Source organism: Xiphias gladius, chromosome 15 (genome assembly GCF_016859285.1).
Source record: "Xiphias gladius isolate SHS-SW01 ecotype Sanya breed wild chromosome 15, ASM1685928v1, whole genome shotgun sequence".
NCBI classification, from domain to species: domain Eukaryota; kingdom Metazoa; phylum Chordata; class Actinopteri; order Istiophoriformes; family Xiphiidae; genus Xiphias; species Xiphias gladius.
In genome coordinates this window covers 25,129,163-25,147,766 of record NC_053414.1, presented here as the reverse complement: position 1 = coordinate 25,147,766, position 18,604 = coordinate 25,129,163, and the positions used below count along the sequence as shown (strand labels likewise).

The 18,604-nt window shown below is 41.3% G+C and overlaps 1 protein-coding gene across 1 annotated transcript; it reads left to right on the top strand.

Moving 5' to 3' along the window:
* Positions 1 to 9,122: 9,122 nt before the first annotated feature.
* Positions 9,123 to 17,396, top strand: pld5 (phospholipase D family, member 5). Its single transcript, XM_040147154.1, has 10 exons — positions 9,123 to 9,155; positions 11,356 to 11,492; positions 12,292 to 12,475; positions 12,698 to 12,806; positions 13,303 to 13,430; positions 14,725 to 14,922; positions 15,575 to 15,726; positions 15,990 to 16,155; positions 16,296 to 16,386; positions 17,134 to 17,396. The coding sequence occupies exons 1-10, from the start codon at positions 9,123 to 9,125 to the stop codon at positions 17,394 to 17,396; spliced, it is 1,461 nt and encodes a 486-aa protein (XP_040003088.1).
* Positions 17,397 to 18,604: the final 1,208 nt, after the last annotated feature.

Here is an 18,604-nt window from a genome sequence, read left to right as displayed (position 1 = left end):
ATTAAGGTTTATCAAAATATTGGGAACACCTCTTAGTATAACCCCGTACAGTTCAACAGCACCTAGCTGCAGCTAGAGCAGCAGCATCGATAGCTGAGCTTGAGGAAAGAGCGGAGGAATGTGGCAGAGAGAGGATGGCTGCAACGCAGGTTTATGGCCCACTCCCATTTACTACTTCTTCATCCTCTCATGTTGGACTGACGGTAGACTGAACGCTACAGTGACTCACCATTCCCTCTTGAGGTATAAAGAGATATTACCAGACAGGCCGGAGCTAGCTGATTAGCATGCCAGCTTCAGTAGATATCTCTGCAACACAGTACAAAGACATCTTTGACATAAAGTCAAAACTGTTATTTCCTCACACTGTGTTGATAATCTTAGTAATTTTTTTTGTGTTTAATACTTACATATTGTCCCTTTAAGTAAAGTTTTGATGCAGGACTTACCTGAATTGCTTGTAATGGAGTATTTTCACATTTTGGGATTGATACTGGTATTGTAGTGTACAAGTATTTCAGTACTTCTTCCAGAACTGATTTCTGATTACATATTAAAAAGGAAAAAATGTTAAATACAGTAAAACAATATTAGATCAGATTGGAGGTTAAACCTGATTTGTCTAGCTCTAGTAGAAAGTTGTTTACTCCATTTAAGTTTTCACTTCTTCATCTTCATGACCCCAGAATCTCCTCCGGGCCTCCGTCATCCAAAGCTCCACAATTCCCTTCCCTGGCCTCTCTCACTCTTTGCAGAAGCAAGTACACAAGACAAATTAGGTTTTAGAGGCCACACTGCTAGAACCGCTGCACTACTAATTGTATGTCTCCAGATATTCTGCTCCACTTGCTTAATCCTTAAAGCTGTGTCAGGGTTTTTCTCCCTTGCGTACAACATTTAGCGTGAAGCCCTGCTGGTGCACATCAGTGCTTCTGCAGGTGTTCACCTAAGTGGGAACAGTTTGGCTGAATAGTTCCCACTTAGTTTTATTACGTTCAGGTTTCCTGTAGGTTTCCTTACCCCACTCACACTGCATTACTTTATTGCATATAAATAAAATATTCATATCACTGCAGTTTTTTTTGCTCGGAGATGTGAGTCTGGATCTCCCTCAAATAAAAATGATGTGTTTAGTTTCTCAAGTAGACATATCAAAAATCGATATGAATATAGAATATTTGCCACGTGAAGCCCAACATGTGCTTTATGTGTAATTGAGTGTAATTTGAGCTGCCATTGATGATTTAGCACCCATGCGGTCTCAGAGTGTATAAGATGTATGATGCTGTGCTCTGTGTGTGTGTGTGTGTGTGTGTGTGTGTGTGTGTGTGTGTGTGTGTGTGTGTGTGTGTGTGTGTGTGTGTGTGTGTGTTTGTGTGTGTGCAGGATGCTTGGGGTGTTTGGAGGCGTTTACTCATTCTGCACCTCCTCATTGATGGACCATCATTGCTTATGGGCATGCGGAGAACAACAGGAAAAGGCTGAAAATCCTGTGTCAGCAAATTGGATATACACCTCCACAGTAGGGTGGTACACACCCAGAATTTTTAGTTAGGTACAGTATAGCCAATTCACTATAAGACAAAAATAGGTCACTACTTTCAATGTTAAGTAGCTAAAGCCTGCTCAAAAAGTTGCTAAATGTAGCTAGATTCCATAATACGCTAATTACCATAGTCATGACATCATGTCGTATTTGCATTCTGCCTAGTGTCAGCCGGTTTCAGACCTTTATCTGTTTGCTTATCTCCTTCTCTCTGTGATCACTAACAATATTTTACTACGGCTGAATTCCCAATAAAACTGTTCTCATTTACATGTTTTTCTGTTTCTATTGTCAGACAATGGAACAAGTATCAAATAGTGTCTGAAATGTGGCCCATTAAGATTGCGTGTTAGACAGCACTCACTTCCAAGCCATTTTTATAACTATGACGTAGTCTGATAAAATTGCCATACACATTGATAAAGACGACACCTGTGCTGTGAGTTTGGCCATATTTACTTGTAAAATGATCACTCAGGGAGAAAGTTAGAACCTCATTCACGTCTTTGTCAGCTGCCGTGCGGGCAATTGAATGAGATGCATAGAGAGGGAAAGCCCGACCTCACATCCGTGGGGCAAGAGTGTCAACTCTCTTTACGACTGTACAAACTCTCTGTATGGAAAAGTAGCTACGGTTTGTCCAAAAAGTTGTAATTTGTTGCTAGGTGCCTTTTTGAAAAAAAGTCGCTAAGGGGTCTGAAAAGTTGGTAAACCTAATGACAAAGGCGCTTAGTTGGCAACACAGCCTGTAAACACCCCACTGATGACTTAATAGAAACCGTTTGTGCCAATTCATTTTGAAAATTCAACGGCAAATGGGGAACTTCAGCACTCAGCCGAAGGACCGAGTGACTTCATCACTCAGTCAGTCAGGCAGTCAGCGATTGACATCCACATTTATAGGGCTGGCCCCACTATTGCAGTCCAGCCAAAAATTGATATTATTAAAGCAAAAGTTCAACATTTTTAATATGTTAATATGTCTATTTGCTTTCTTGCTGAGATTTAGATGAGAAATTGATACCACTCCCAAGTCTGTATAGTAAACATGGAGCCACAGCAGCCAGTTAGCTTAGCATTAAAAAAAAAACTTGTGGGTGAAAACAACAAAGTGTAAAAATTACAAACTTTTACGGATGGTTTTGTGCAGGAAGAATTCTTGGTCACTGTAGGGTTGCAAGGCAACCAACAGGGACCTGAGATGCTTGTGGGCAGAATTTGTCATCTTCGGACGGAGCCAGATTAGTTGTTTCTCCCTGTTTACAGTCTTTATGCTAAGCTGAGATAACTGGCTGCTGGCTGTAGTGTTACATTTTCTTACTCTGAGAATGCACACACAGCAAGGTGAAGACCAGTTTGAGCTTCAACACAAGTCCATCAATATTGAAACACGCTTCATCATTACAGCATGTTTCATTCATTCAATGTTTTCAGCTATCCTGCATTTATCAGGGTGGTGTCTGAAGCTGTTTCCTTCTATACAATACATAATCTGTCATGTAATGGATTTATCACGGTAGATAATATCTTTGATATCTATGGAGGTGTTTTCCCGAAATGTTGAATTGTTACTTTAAAGATGATTACATTCTTATTTTAAAGGGCCATAGAAGGACTGAATTAATGAATCTAAAAGACTACTTACAGTGGCTCTTCCAGTATTGACACAGTGGCCACAGGGGGATCTGTGCTTTGAATTAGATCAGTGTAAAGTCAATTTTTCTTACACCAGCACCTTTTTGTAACGAAAACTGCGCAGGCTATAACAATCTCTAGTCACCTTGTTTGTCTGAGTGTGTGTGTGTTTGTGTGGTCCTTTCACAGCAGGCATATGGCGGCTTTCACGACCTGTACAAAAGGTTTCTTAAGGTGAAGCTACCGTAGCTCAGGACGTTCTGTCTCTGCATATCAGTATTGTCTATGTGAGGTGCAAATGGAGGAAATTAGATTTCGTACAGTTTTGCCTGTGAGAGTGTGTACGTGTCTTCATGTCTGATAGTCTCCTCACACTTTTCTTAATCAGGTTACTGTCTTTCAGTGTCTGCCTTTTGCGGTCTGTATTCCAGTACAGCAGGTCCTGTTCCACCTCCGCCTCGTCCAGAAGCCCACAGAAGCCCATTACCTCCCCTCATCCCGCCTGGGAGACTGTACTATATACGAACACAGAAAGACACACACACACACCCTCCCCAGCAAGCGTGTAGGAGTGCAAGGACGCACTGGTGCTCTGGCCACAAACAGTCAGGGTGCATAGTGTAGCTCAGACAGCCCAGAGACCAATATTGGCTGATTCAGCTACTGAATGATAGATAGAAAAGAAAAGAGGGAAGACGCGAGTGACAGCATCTCTGTGTGTGCTTGGCTGTGAGTCTGTGTGTGTGTGTTGGCGTGCATCACACTGTGTCTGTGCCCCAGCAGACAGCGGCACACGGGTCATCAATGGAACTGTCAGATGATCCAAGGTCGAGGGGGCAAGACGAGGCTCCCCCAGCACTCCTGCCCTGTGTGTCCCAAATGAAAAGCAGCAGCTACAGTGCTTTCCAACAGCAGTGCAACTCCGCATCCATCTTCCTGCGACGCAAAGACAAGCTGGAACAGGTGAGCCAACTGTCAAATTTGTTTCACTGTATATCCAAATTTTGGAAAGTGAAGAGGTGAAGTTGAAACTTGGAAAGGGTCGGCCACTCACTTGAATGATCTAACATTAAATATTTTAAGTATCTTAAGTATATAAAAGTATACACAATATACTGGCCACTCTGTCCAGCATGCAATGTAAGCCCCTTTCCTGTGAGCCCAGGAGAGGCATTAGTTTCAACCACTGGAAACCCATTCATTCTGCATGCCTGTAGTGCATCAGCCTCGGCTCTGGAAAATTGCTCCTGGATAAGTGTGCGACTGAGCTCTGTAGCCTCCAATGAGAATTGATTACCACTTTCTTCTCTGCTGCCACACACCCAGTACACACGCACTAACACAAAAATGCGCACGCCACGGACCCTCTAATCTGACCTACCAGAAATTACAGTTCCTTTTTGAAATTTTTTAGTACATAACCTCTGAATGTCTGTGTGTTTTAGCATTTGTAAAAATTCTGCTTTACTGTAAGCATGTCCTTTAGAAGCCTATAGATTTTAACAGTGGAGAAATTTTCTATGTGTAGAAATTATATTGGTTACATATAACTCATTTTCATGAGCTGTGGAGTAATAATTTTGCTTGAACTGAATCAGGATATGCTCTATTCTACACGCAAACACTAAAGCAGGGCAAAGTGGAAATTATCAGCCATTTAATGGATTAGTCAAAAGACATAAAATTAATCGGCAACGGTTTTGATAACCAATTCGTTATTTCACATCCCAGTCATTTTTCAAGCAAACATGCTAAAACTTTGTGGGATGTGCTGCTTTCCATGGTGTAAAATGATAGAGAACTTAATATGCCTGGGTTTGGGACTGTTGGTCAGACAAAACAAACCCTGTGAATATATCGTATCACCTTGGCCTCTTGGAAACTATGAATCATGTAATCACTGGTTCAGGACAATTCTTACAGTTCTCCTGAAAACTGCCTGAAAACATTTTCCACTATTTTGAATCTAGGTTATTAATTTATCTCCCTCCATGTCTAATTCAATCTTCACTAATTTGATACGTAATATTCTTAAATGGGCTTCGAAAAAGTACTTAAATTGATTTTTGAAATGCCATGCCATATAGTTTTCCCATTACAAGTTCGCATAGGTGAGGCCTGTTTGATAGGAACTGTCATAACTTTTAAATGCACTGGGAGATTACAACCAAACTGAGATGACATATCATATGTATATTCATTTCCGCAAGATTTAATGCCGTTTTACCTTGCTATATATATTGTAACTCAAATACATCTGAGTAGTTGTAAAACTTTGCGCAATTCATCCTTGTACTAAGTGCTACTTCCCAGACAGGACTCAGGTCTTCTCCAACAGTCATTGCTGCCATCAGCAAATTAGATCCAGATACAAATTTGATTTTCTTTTTACATTTTCTTTGTCCAGCTGATACGGTTACAAGACAGTGCAGGATTGGTGAAGGTGTGCATTCACTGAGCTCTTTTTTCTTTTCTTTTTTTTAATCTTTAAAACAAACATATGTATCTTCCTCCATCACAAATGTTTAAACTGCACATAATAGCAGAATGTAGTAAACCCATTCCCTCCCATTTCCCTCTTTTTCTCCTCACTTTTATCTCCTGATACATATACAATAAGAACAGGAAAGATAAAAGGGGGGTAGATTGTCAATAATTTCCACCACCAGTACTCCCTTTTTTTCTTGTTTTTTTTCATCCAGCAAGTGCTTATTCATGAAAAACATCTCCTTTATCAAATGATCAATTCAACAGTTTATTTCTCCTCTCTTTTAACCATGTGACCTGATGGTTATAGAGGCTGCACTAGTTAGCTCCAGTGTCCTGCTCACTGATGGAGCTTTCTGAACAAGAAAACCTAACAGGATCATTTTTCACCACTGGGTCCTTAACTGCACTCCATCCACACTCCCTTTGGCATCTGGCCCAACTGTTTCCCATGGCATTGCGCCCAGTCAGCCTTCACTCAGCACATATCACCCTGACTATGATGTTTTGGCAACAGGAAAAAAAAAAAAACACCACATCCTCGTCCCAAATGGAAACCTGCTGCTGAGCCTTTGGTGTGAAGGTGAAAACACCTACATTGAGGCACCCTTCATAGGCACTCACAGAGGTGTGTTTGGATGGGAGGAGAGGACGGCATAATTAATCTAAATAGCGAACAAAGGTCAAGCTGAATGATTAGAAATGTTTTCCAGTAAGGATAGTTTGCAGGTCAAAATATCTAAGTAGGTTAAAACTGGTTAAAACTGGATAAAACATTTTTGGGATGCCTTGGTTACATATAACAATTGTTTCAACAGCATTTCCGTGAGTATATTACAACTCTGAAATACCATCAATGAAATGCATCTGAAACAATCGGATCCCTGCTCCTCGAGTTTAGATGCTTAAAAATAAACTAAAAATGAAAATAGGCCCTGAGGTTCTTTCACCATCGTATTTTTGTCACACACACACAAACACACACACACACACACACACACGCGCACACACACAAACACACACACACACACAAAAATACACACACACTGTGCATTCAAGCCTTCACCTGGTCCAGACCTATTGTTTTATGACGATTTGTTTCATTTGTGTGTAAATTCTGAATGTGCCTTCCAGTATGGCTCTTAAAGGAGAGGACTATTTATAATTTAGTCCCTTGTTTGAAAACTGCACTGTACATCATCAGATAATGAATGAATGTTCCGTACAGAGAGTCACAAGGGAGTGGAGATGAACTGTAAAGGCTACTGTGACCTCTGAACTGCTCTCCTGCAGACAGCATCACTTGAAAATTGTGCAGATCAAAGACAGATTCTACAGCTGGTTAACACAAGGGAAGAGAAAATGGACTGGTATGCATTTCATACATTAATATTCACTGTTGCATCATCGCAGTGACTGTGCGGTTGGCAAATTTGTTTATGTAAACACTTTCCTGGCATGACCGCCACTCACCATTGGCTAAGGATCTTGTTTATGTTGTTGCTCAACTAAAAACAATGGATTAAAAATTGACCCGTGGTTTTGTCTCAGCTGAAGGTTGAGCCCATTCCTCTTTGTCACTTTTCTCCCCTTGTTCAAAAGTGTGTTTGTTTGACCCCAAATGTGCAGCTTTGGGAACATTCACCTCTCCTGGGAAGTGACTCAAATATTTCTGTCGCCCCTGTATCTCTGTTTTTTTCCCCTCACAGACAGGGTGACGTGCAGAGGGCACCTGCCCAGGACAGACACAGAAGGTTTCATTGCTATGACTTTGTTTCACTGCTACCAATATCAGTCTGGCATCTCACACAGTGTTCCACAAGTTTTATAATTAAAAATCACACTGTAGTCTGCATACTCTTTGGGGATTACCATATCCAATCAACAGCTGTGTCACCAGTAACATTCCCAGTTTATTTATGAGTATTTAAATGAGATACATTACGATATTGCATCAGACTGGGATCTTTTGTGCTGTGTAATTAAAACACTGAATATCATGTAAGAGGACTAAGTCTACAGTCATGCTAGTGGCTCTGCGATGCTGTACTGCGTGTACAGCAGTGTACCACAAGCATAATAGCAATGCTAACATGCTGATGTTTATCAGGTTTAACGTTTCCAATGTTCAACGTATTAGCTTGCAATAACAATGCTTTTATGCTGATGTTTAGCAGGTATAACGTTCATTTGTCATGTTAAGATGTCACCATCATAGCTTGGCTTGTTAACATTCTGCATTTGCTAATCAGCACTAAACACAAAGTGCATCTGAGGCCGATGGAATTGTCATTAGTTTTGCAGGTATTTGGTCATAAACTTTTGGTGATGTTGCTGGATGAAAAGTTAGAAGATTACCAAAGTTATTAGTTACTTTTTTGATTCAGTTATCACAATTCTTCTCTCATGTCTCTCCCATCCCTCATTAGGTCCTTATAACCCCCCCCCCATGCAATGCTGGACAGAGCAGCAGCTTGCCTGCAGTCAGCAGCATATGTTTCTTTTTGCTATTAGGCGACACTATATTCATCTGTGAGAAAAGGGTTGGGGTGAAGAAAAGGGTGGAAGGATTGAAAGTATAAAAATATTTGTATATTTCATTTTTTGCCAAGCTTTAATGCACTTCTGTGCAATAGGAGGAGGCCGTGCTTTAGATTTTAGGCTGTGTACAGCAGAAGTGAAACATGAATGAGTGCACAGGAATCTGGAGCATTACTGACAAGCACGTTTATTACAATGATTCAAACGCAGTGGGAATTAAAGCAGTCAGCACTGCTGACTTACAGTTACGCCATCAGTTGAAATTATTAGTGGGAGCTATAGGGCTTTTTTAAATTCTTTAGTCTTTTACTGGGCAGAACTGTGTTTATACGTGTTTGTATGTTTAGAGAGCAGACATGTCGGACCTAATGAGTTCAGAACAATTCGAGAGTTTTGCTGCAGCTGTCACACCCAGTGGATCACCAATAGCATGTTTCAGCATCCTTCCCCTCTAAGCCAAGACCAACTGCTTTCTGCCAGATGAGTTTTGTTCACAAAGCAGATAAAAGAGGAAGATACAGAGGGAGAGGAAGAGGAGGGAGGAAGGAGGGGGGTTGCTGGGGCTCCGAGCTACAGCTCTGTATTGGCCATTTGAACGAGAGGGGTTGGTCTTTCTCCATCTCTCCCACCGCCTCTACTGAGAAGCAGAGCGTGAGCAGCACACATACAGCTCACACAAACACGGAAAGAACCACGCCAGGACACGGGAGGACCAGGAGCTAGGGGGCACACGCATACCTTCCAAGACAGTGAGGAGCCAGCAGGATGAAGATGGTGGCAGAGAGTGAAGACATCAGACAGGCATGCTGGGTAGTGAGGGGGGGCTGAGAAAGACACAGAGAGAGATTATAAAGATGTGTGACTGAGCTGCTGTTTCCCACCTGTCAGAGAAGTTTGAAGGAGTGCTGATCCCATGGCGGGACCGACCACACAGGAGCCCGTGAAGGTGATGTTTACAACTACACTTGCTTCACTCTGCACCTGTTTAATATGATAATAATCTGACTTTGTCTGTTAGTGGAATTTCAGTGCGTGTTTGCCTCAGGCTTTTCTTGCTGGCTTCCATTACTTTATTGTTTCACTGATCGATTTGAATGAAACTTTAAATTATTTCAATGAATGTCTTAAGTCTGTGTTCTTCAATTATCCAGTGAAAACACAGATGTGTATAATACACACAGTTACGGCTTCAACTGACAATTGTTTTCATTTATCTATTCATTTTTTGATTTTTGTTCAATTAGCTGTCCATAAAATTTCCATAAATGGTGACAAAAAAGAGTCAAAAAAGTCTCAATTTCCCAGATTCTAAGGGGAAACTGCTTATTTTGTCCAAACACCAGTTCAAAACCCAAAGATAGACAAAAGAAGAAAATTTTCACTTTTATGTAATGTAATACAGCTTGTCATTTTTGCTTGATAAATGACTTAGACTATTCTATTGATTATCAAAATTGTTGCCAATTCTTTTTCAATTAATCTTTTCATCTATAAAATGTCAGAAAATAGTGAAAAAAAATGTCACAATTTCTCAGAGCGCGAGGGGACGTCTTCAAAATGCTTCTTTTTTCAAAACAACAGTCTAAAACCATCAGATATTCAATTTACTTTTATACAAAACAGGGGGGGAACATTTCACATTTGACTGTTTAATTTTCGAGTTATGTTTTAGTCGATAAAATAGTGCAAAAAATGGCTGTTCCAATTTCCCAGAGCCCAAGGGGATGCCTTGTTTCTTTTGTCCAATCATCAGCTGAAAACCCAAAGACGAAATTTACAATGACATAAAACAGAGAACAGAAGAAAGCAGTTAATGTTTGGCAAGTTTTGCTTGAGGATTATCAACATTGTTGCCAATTAATTGTCTTTCCATCAACTAATCGACTAATTGTTTCAGCTACAATTGCAGTGCTAACTATGTCAGGATATTTTCAAGTGTGTACCAAACTGTGTTATTGTGCTTTTGAACTGAAGTAAATATTGTATCTTACTGGATCAGTAGCTCGCGTGCTGTAAGTCGACTGACCTGTCTCGCTTTGTCAGTCTTGTTGAGACTTTATTTCCTCACGGCCGCGTACACATCCACAAGTCAAGCATGGTCCTTGATTCTGCTAAGTGTAATAAAGAGCTCACTGGTCTCAGTGGACAGCAGAAGGGTGTAAGGTGCATCTGGCTGGCACCAGTCTTTCAGCCTCATTGCCTGAGACAGACAGTGTACAGAAGAGTGGGGGATGGACAGAGTTGACAAACATTCCTCCCACCCCCATTTTCTGTATGGCATAGTGCTCAAGACCGTGTTTCTTTTGTTAAATGGTGAAAATTTCATAAAAGTTGTAGCTGGGAGTCATCTTTCTGAGAGTAACTACTGCTTACCCTACCAAAGTTATCAGCGGGATGCAATTCATTTGACTGATCGAACGCAACAAAAGAGAATATGTAATGCAATGTTTACAGCTGACAAAACCGAGCAAGCCCAACAGGGCAGGCAATGAGGTGGTGAAAATCTGTAGTCGTTAGCAAAACACAAGAGCCTAACTGCACTTTTAAAACAATGAAAATCAAGACTCCTCGGGCTGGATCAGGGCTGCTGCATTATAACCTCTGACTATGCTGTCAGTCCACCCTTATTACAACCAGTGTATACCATATACAGTGCTCACATACATCCATACAAATATAGCCTTTAATATTGCTTGTCTTAGACAGTATGCACCACTGGGTGTATCTGTCCTGGCACAGAGGTAATAAAATCCCTTTCAGCTGGGATTCGCTTGAACAACAAGGCAGGCGGTATACAGAAAAGCATAAACCAGAGCTTTCCAATATTCCTTATAGTTGGCCTATAGTGTGGATCAATTTGCCATCAGCTGGAGAGCGTTCCACTTGACTTGTCCTCTGCTCTGTGGCATAAAGTGGGATTTGTGAATGTGGGGGAGTTTGGCTCCACAGCATTGAATTTTTCAGCAGCCTGGTTGTCATATCAGAGGTCTCCAGTGTCTAAAGGAGACATACAGATGTTGTACTGATCATGAATCAAAACCTCTAATTAATGATACTGACAGCCATCACTCATAAATACTCCAATAAAAAATGATATGTCTGACTTTCATGAGAGTCTATGTGTGTCCATCTCAATCATCTTCCAGACCCAGCAGAAGTGCATTGCCATCTTCGCCCTCCTCTGCTGCCTTGCTGTGCTGGTGGCGCTGATCTTCTCATCAGTGGACATTTGGGGGGACAGTGAGGATGGTATCACAGAGGAGAACTGCAGCAGAGACTGCCGGTAAGATGTTCTGCAAGAGTGACATGAAAGCATAACAAGGCAAGAAAAAAACTGTTTTTTTTGCATTCATGTACAGTGCAACCTATGTATGAATAATTCATAACATCAGGATTCATGAATATAGTATCTGTAAGTCTGTTCTTGAGTAACTTATCATTAATTACCATATAGTCATCAAGTCAAAGTTATTCAGGAACTAATTATTAGCGACTCTTTCTTTGATAACTACCCTTTTGCGTACCTTATTGTTAACTGTAGAGTATAGTACCATATTTCTACACGCTCCTCGGATTTGACATTGCACTCCTACGACATTGTCAGACTCATACTAGACTGACGATTAAAATCAGTGCAGCAGAACGAGAGATGTTGTCTTTTTTATTCCACACATTCTTCTTCCTTGTCAAAACCTAGCAACCACGTTGCCCACAATGCAACTTGGCATTTGACGGTTCAGTTGGAGATTCGCAGGTTATGCTAGTAGCAGCTAATATAGCCTCGAGTCGCTAGCCTCAAGCAGAGATGAGGAGCCGGCTACAGAGGTCTGGTTAGCTCACTTCTTTCTGACTCCACACCCCCAGATTCTTTTATTCTTCAAACTTGTGGTCTTCAGACCCTGCCACCACTGACTTAAGTGACATCTCTTGAGGCAATTCATCAGATCCCTCTGTAGCCGCAAAAGGATATACGCGACATTTTTCACATGTGCAGTAGTAATTCCCAAGACCTGCAAACAGATTTTGATGTGTAAAATAGGTGGAACTCCCCCTTAGGACTCACGAAAACATGTTACTTTCAGCATCGTGCTTGTGGAGAACATTCCAGACGACCTATCTCTCCCCATGGAAGGCACACCCCACCTCCCTCTCTCTGTTGGCTTTCACACACTGTTGGACCAGGCAAAGCACTCAGTTGAGGTGGTGTCACCTGTCTGGGACTTAAACCCCTGGGACCTGGAAACAATGCCAAACACTGCCAAACAGGTAAAAAGTCATGGCAGACAGTCTGAATATATCCCCCAACATTACTGCAGAACACACATTTCCCAGGTGTCCTGTAAGAGGAAATGCAATTATTTTCAAGTAAATCTGCTTGTAGTCTCTTAATGGGGTTAGTCCTGCTGAGTATTGCCCTTTAAAGAGACATCTGGAAACACTGCTCAAATGCTCAACTACGGTAATACAGAACATCACTCTCATCCTCAGGGTCGGCTTTTGTTCGAGAGGCTGCTCAGCCTGAAATCTCGTGGGGTTAAACTGAAGATTGCCAGCGGTCTGACTAACTCCGCTGAACTGAAGACCTTGGCAGCGCACAGTGAGTGGCTGTCATTTTTTTTTTCATAAAAGCAGTTTGTTATGCCGCTGTAGAGAAACCAGAATGAAGATTCATATCTCCCAACACCATCCACCTGACAACATTTCTAGAGCACAAACCTTGTTTTAAAGAAGACATACCTATATTTTATGAAAAGATTAGTAAACCTTTCAGTAGCCTGTTATTGGCCAGCGACACAATATTTTACATATTGCATACAGCAAGGAAAAAAGATGCGGACTCATTAACACCACGCAGCCTCATCCAGCAGCTCCACAGCGAGTGTCATGCAGCCTTAATTTCTGCCAAACTACACAATCAAGGTCAAAAAATCTTGAATGTGCAAATGTACCTGACTGGTTTTCTGTCAAAGCCTTGGCCCCTCAGGCTGCCTGCCCGCAGTCCAAGGCCGATGGGCGGATTTCCATAATTCCCTCCTTCTTATTCCTTCTAACTTTTCATACTCTCACCACTCTCTGTTTCCCGCGCTGTCTAGATGCAGAGGTTCATTTTCTTAATATGACAGCTCTTACCAGAGGAGGACTCCACTCCTCATTCATGATAGTGGATCGGAAGCACATTTACATCGGGAGCGCTGATATGGACTGGAGGTCACTCTCCAAGGTAACAACAAGCATCAGCAACATGAGTGTGCAGAGTAAAATCAGACCCGAGGATAAATGAGCCCCTGCAGTCAGCTGTGGTGGGGTCTGCAATTCGCTTCCAACCTCCAAATGGCTACAGTCGCTTTTGGTCTGTCAGAAATAAAAGCTGGACATACACACAATTAATTAAATGATAACCTTTGCACACTCAGGGACTTAAAACATAACACAGAGTCTACATTAGTTCCACTGTACACCTGTACCTTTTTTAACTCCAGGAACTCTTAATGGGCATCGGGGATGATTTCAGATTGCTGTCTGAGGCAGGTTCGAATAACAAGTAGCATTTCCCTTTACATTTAGTTCGGGATTCACAAGGGAGGAAGAACCAGGGAGTATTAGCATACTGTAAACTGAAGTGATTGCCTGGCACTTTTCATGCTTCAGCGCTGGCTGGAGGTAGAACTACCGTTGAGTGTAATTAACTAAAGAGCCGGAGGGAAAGAAGGAATGGACACATATATGAATGTGTGTGTGTGGTGTGCGCATTCGCACACACACACGGACATGTAGCGAGCAAAATGACAGGCAGGCAGGAAAGACGAGACACAAAAAGGAAGCAAGGCAGAAATTGTCAGAAATTCACCCAACATGGTAATACCGTAGACTGAAACCTGTGTTCCTCCTTCTTTGTTACTCACTCAAACAGAATAAACACAGCACATTTCTGCGATGTAGTTACTGACCAGGCGAGAATATATTTAGAATGGCTGTCTCTTGCTCACTTTCCATTTTGCTTTTTTTAGCCATGCTAGTGGCTCTGTGGTCGGTCCACCACTTTGGTCCAGACTAAAACTTGTCAACAACTATTGAAAGAATTGCCATTTAAATTGGTACATATCTCCATGCTGCCCAGTGGATAACGGCTATTGCTTTGCTTGATCCCCTCACTATTCACTCAGCACCATCATCAAGTCAAAATTTCAATTTGTCCAATACTTTGGGTTCGTTTAAATTTTTGCGTTTATTTTTCAGGGACCATGTACACAAAGTATTAATCTCATACAAAGAGAAAAGCTGTACCAGACGTAGCCACTAGCTATCTCTATCTGCAGAGATAGAGATAGCAAAACATTTCCAGCGTGTGTTTTGCTCTAATTATCAAATGCTAACACACTGAAACATTCAAACAGAATTTATAATATTTACCATGTTCGCTGTGCATGGTAACCATTAGACCTGCTGAACGTCAGCTTGTTAGCGTTGTCACTGTGGGACTGTGATTTTAAAGTCTCCTTTCTGACTCCCCACAGAGAAAAGAACTGGGGGTGGTGGCGTATAACTGCAGCTGTCTGGCTCTTGACCTCCACCGAGTCTTTTCGTTTTACTGGCAGCTCCATGAGAGGGACTACATCCCCTCCATCTGGTCAAAGAGAGTTACAGCCCTCTATGGGAAGCATGAGGCCCTGGAGCTCCAGCTCAACACTACCCATGCCACTGCTTATGTGTCTGTGAGGAACGACTTTGTCACGTTACAATGTCAACTGCATGCTAACACATTGGCTCTATATAAAATGCCAAAAACAAAAAAAAATGCACAGGCTAGAGGTTATATGTCTGCAGTTACTTCTACGACTGGTTTATATTCCTCTTAGGGCACCAATTTCCTGCCTCTGGACTAGATGGTGAATATCTTTATCAAAGTTTCATTACCAACTAATAACAGACACACACAGTGGGTAATTAATCATGTTAATATCACGCTGAGGAGCATCTTAAGTCTGAATATCACAGCACCTCAGCCTAATTTGACAGTAATGAATCTTGCCACCCTCCAAGCGACATGATACTTACTAGTTGAATTCAGGACATTTATCATCCTATAGGAACTAATGGAGCCATGCTGTCACTGGCTGCTGGTGACTCCAACCTTCTCTTGTGCCTCACTTCATCCAGCAATGACACATGGCTGTGGAAATGTGCCCCTATTGTTTTTCTTGCCCTTTGTCAAAGTGTTACACTGAAAGTTTCTCAATGCGACATTTTGCAGTGGCGGGTAAATAATGCTTTTGTCCACTGTCTAAACCTTTCAGTTTCTGGATTTTTGTGATCTCTCTATAATTTTGGATACAAACTCCTCTGCGTGACGTATCCTCCCTGCAGACCTCTCCTGAACTCTTCTGCCCGAAAGATCGCACCAGAGATGTAGAGGCCATTTATCAAGTCATCCAGAGTGCAAAGACATTTATCTTCATATCCGTGACGGACTACCTCCCTCTGGTAAACAGGAGCTTCAGAGGAACCTCAGTCACCAGGTACAGAGTCTGACGTCTAAACACTTTATGCGTAGGAGCTTTGACGTTCTGTGGCAGTATCTTTCAGATCACTTTATGTGCATGTGTGTGCCCGTGCCAGAGGCCAGTGAAATCTATTATAAACTGCGTTTTTTGTTGGTCTACGGAAGAAGTAAACCTGATCTTTTCACGTTCCATTAACTTGAATGTGAGGAACGAAATGTATGTGTATCAGTGTCTCTACTTTGTTAAGCACTGCCTACTAATAATGGTTACATCACAAGGTATTGGTCACCTATCGATGAAGTGATCAGAGAGGCTGTGGTACTGAGAGGAGTCAGAGTTTGCCTGCTGATAAGCTTCTGGAAGAAGACTCACCCCCTCACCTTTAACTTTGTCACCTCCCTCAAGTCACTCTGCATGCATCTCCACAACTGTTCACTAGAGGTGGTATGTGAATTTTACTGAAACATGTAGTTTAGTATTTGCAGGGAACTTCTGGATATTCATCCTTATTCATCATGCAAACAGTAAATTGAGTGTGTGTGGTAATTTTGCATACTGATTTTGTTCAATTACATTTTTCGTAGAAGTTTTTTAGTCACAGAGAGCAAAAGGATGACATTCAACATGGACTCAACCACAACAAGTACATGGTGACCGACAATGCTGTCTACATTGGTAGGCAACGTACTTTGTGTTTGCAACCAATTCAGTTTGCATTTAAATTAATTTTCGGGGGGATTTTATGTGCATTACAAATTTTAAGGTATTTCATGAGGTCTTGATTTTATTGTGAATGCTATTTTTAAAACATTAGACAGTAGTATTGTTAAATGAATAGTTTGACATTTGGGTGGGGGTATGCTTAACAACACCTTTAGAGCTCGCTGATCAAAATGTTATATCGTGTTTATTTTATCGGAATTTTTGCTTTTGTCGTTTGTAAAAATATTTTTAAAAGAAGTGGAAAAGTAACAGGTTGCAGTTGCCCAAGCAGTTACAGGCTGATATCCATGGGACCACTGTGCCCGGCCAAGAAATAGTCCAGCACACACTGTAACTCTTTGTAAAACCACAACTTTTCGTTTTCATACCTATGATTTTTTTAAGGATTAAACAAATAAGAGGTGCTCTTATGTGGCCTATTTTTGACTTTGGGCAGAGCCAGGCTAGTTAACTGAAGCTAATACTCTCCTGGCTGTGTTGTCATTTTTCACAGACATTTATGAAGTGCTATTAATCTTCTCCTCCAACTCTGCACGAGAAAGCAAAGAAGCGTATTTTTCCAAATCTCAAGCTATTACTTAAAAATGTTCTCTCATTCACGCAGAGAACCAAAGCTGCTTTTACATCTGCACAGGCACAGTACTGGAACTCTGGAATACCTGCCAGACACAATATCTAAGCTCTGCTTTTTGTCCACAGGGAACCACGACTGGGTTGGTAGTGACTTTGCCATTAATGCAGGAGTTGGGCTGGTGCTCAAGATGAAAAATAGTCTTACCGACGGGGGAGTGACCATCCTGGAGCAAGTCAAGGCTGCTTTTGAAAGAGACTGGAGGTCACGTTACGCTAAGAGCCTGCAAGGAAGCAAAGATCAACAGGGCAAATACAGAAAGCTGCGCCACGCGAAAACTCATAAGGAGACTAAGGAGGAGAACAAATGGAACAACCCTTTATCTTTATAAGCACAGAATGACTTTTTAAACCCTTAACACTAGAACTAGATTTTACAAACCTGTACACAGTATAAGAATGTAGACATACTCTAATTGGCTTGACTTTGATTTTGTGACATTAATTTAATTTAACAGATCCAGTGGCAATCAACAAAGGCAACGCTGAAGTAATGCTTTGCCCCAGCAACAGTTGCAAGTTACGGGAATAATATTTCACCACTTAATTAACTGTCGACGGTTATATGAGCATGTACTGTTGCATGAATATTGACAGCAATATTCAAATACAAACTATATACTGGGACAAGCAATATGATGAATATAAAATCAATATGCTCTGTATGTGAAATCCATAGAAATATGCCATCAAACTCACCAAAACAAATCCTATTTAGTATTGAACGAAGCTATTTTCCTTTACAGTTTTAATTTGTATTTTATAAACTTTTTAATGCCTTTGGGTTTGCAAACCATTCAGGGGTTTTGATGTGACACTGTATTGCCTGCACTTGAACTGATTGAATTTCTTGAATGACACACGCACACAGGGTCATGCAGTAGCTTTACAGCTGCAACAGCTGTTTATCATCTCATTGAAAGTTTTCATCTGTCTTTATAAAACTGACCTTTTTACCTAATTGTTGTTGTGGTTATTTAATATCACTATGCTGGGAAGCATAGAGTGGCCAACATTTACGCACAAATTCCAACAAAACAAGGTCAGGGGCTTCACAATAGATAATAGTAAGACTTTCATGGCTGTGTTTTGCCTTCTTCAGAATTTACTTTACAATTGACTTTACGTGGCTCAGCCGTTGTTCATATTTCCTTTTATCTGAGCCACTAACAAGCTGTAAGATAGTCCCTCCGAGTGCCCCTTTGTGGGGTGATTCAGATGGAGATGAAAGAAGTTTCGATTTGAAACATAAGCATGCCTCTTGAATCACCGTCTGCTCCTGTTGTAGGACTTAAATAAAGTGTCATTGGAAGAAAATGCATATGCATGTGTGCAGGCAGCTCTAATGAAGTCAGTGTGTTTTAACATAATCTTCTCAAATGGCACCCACCACAGTGTGAAAACTGCATTTCTTCAAAAGCGGAGCCACCTTGTGGTGAAAACATAGCAGGTCGGGCGTGACCAAGAAATGAGTCTGCTGCGCTAAAAATAGACCAAAATGTGAATTTGACGTTTGTGTGATACTCCAACCCTGCTCTGT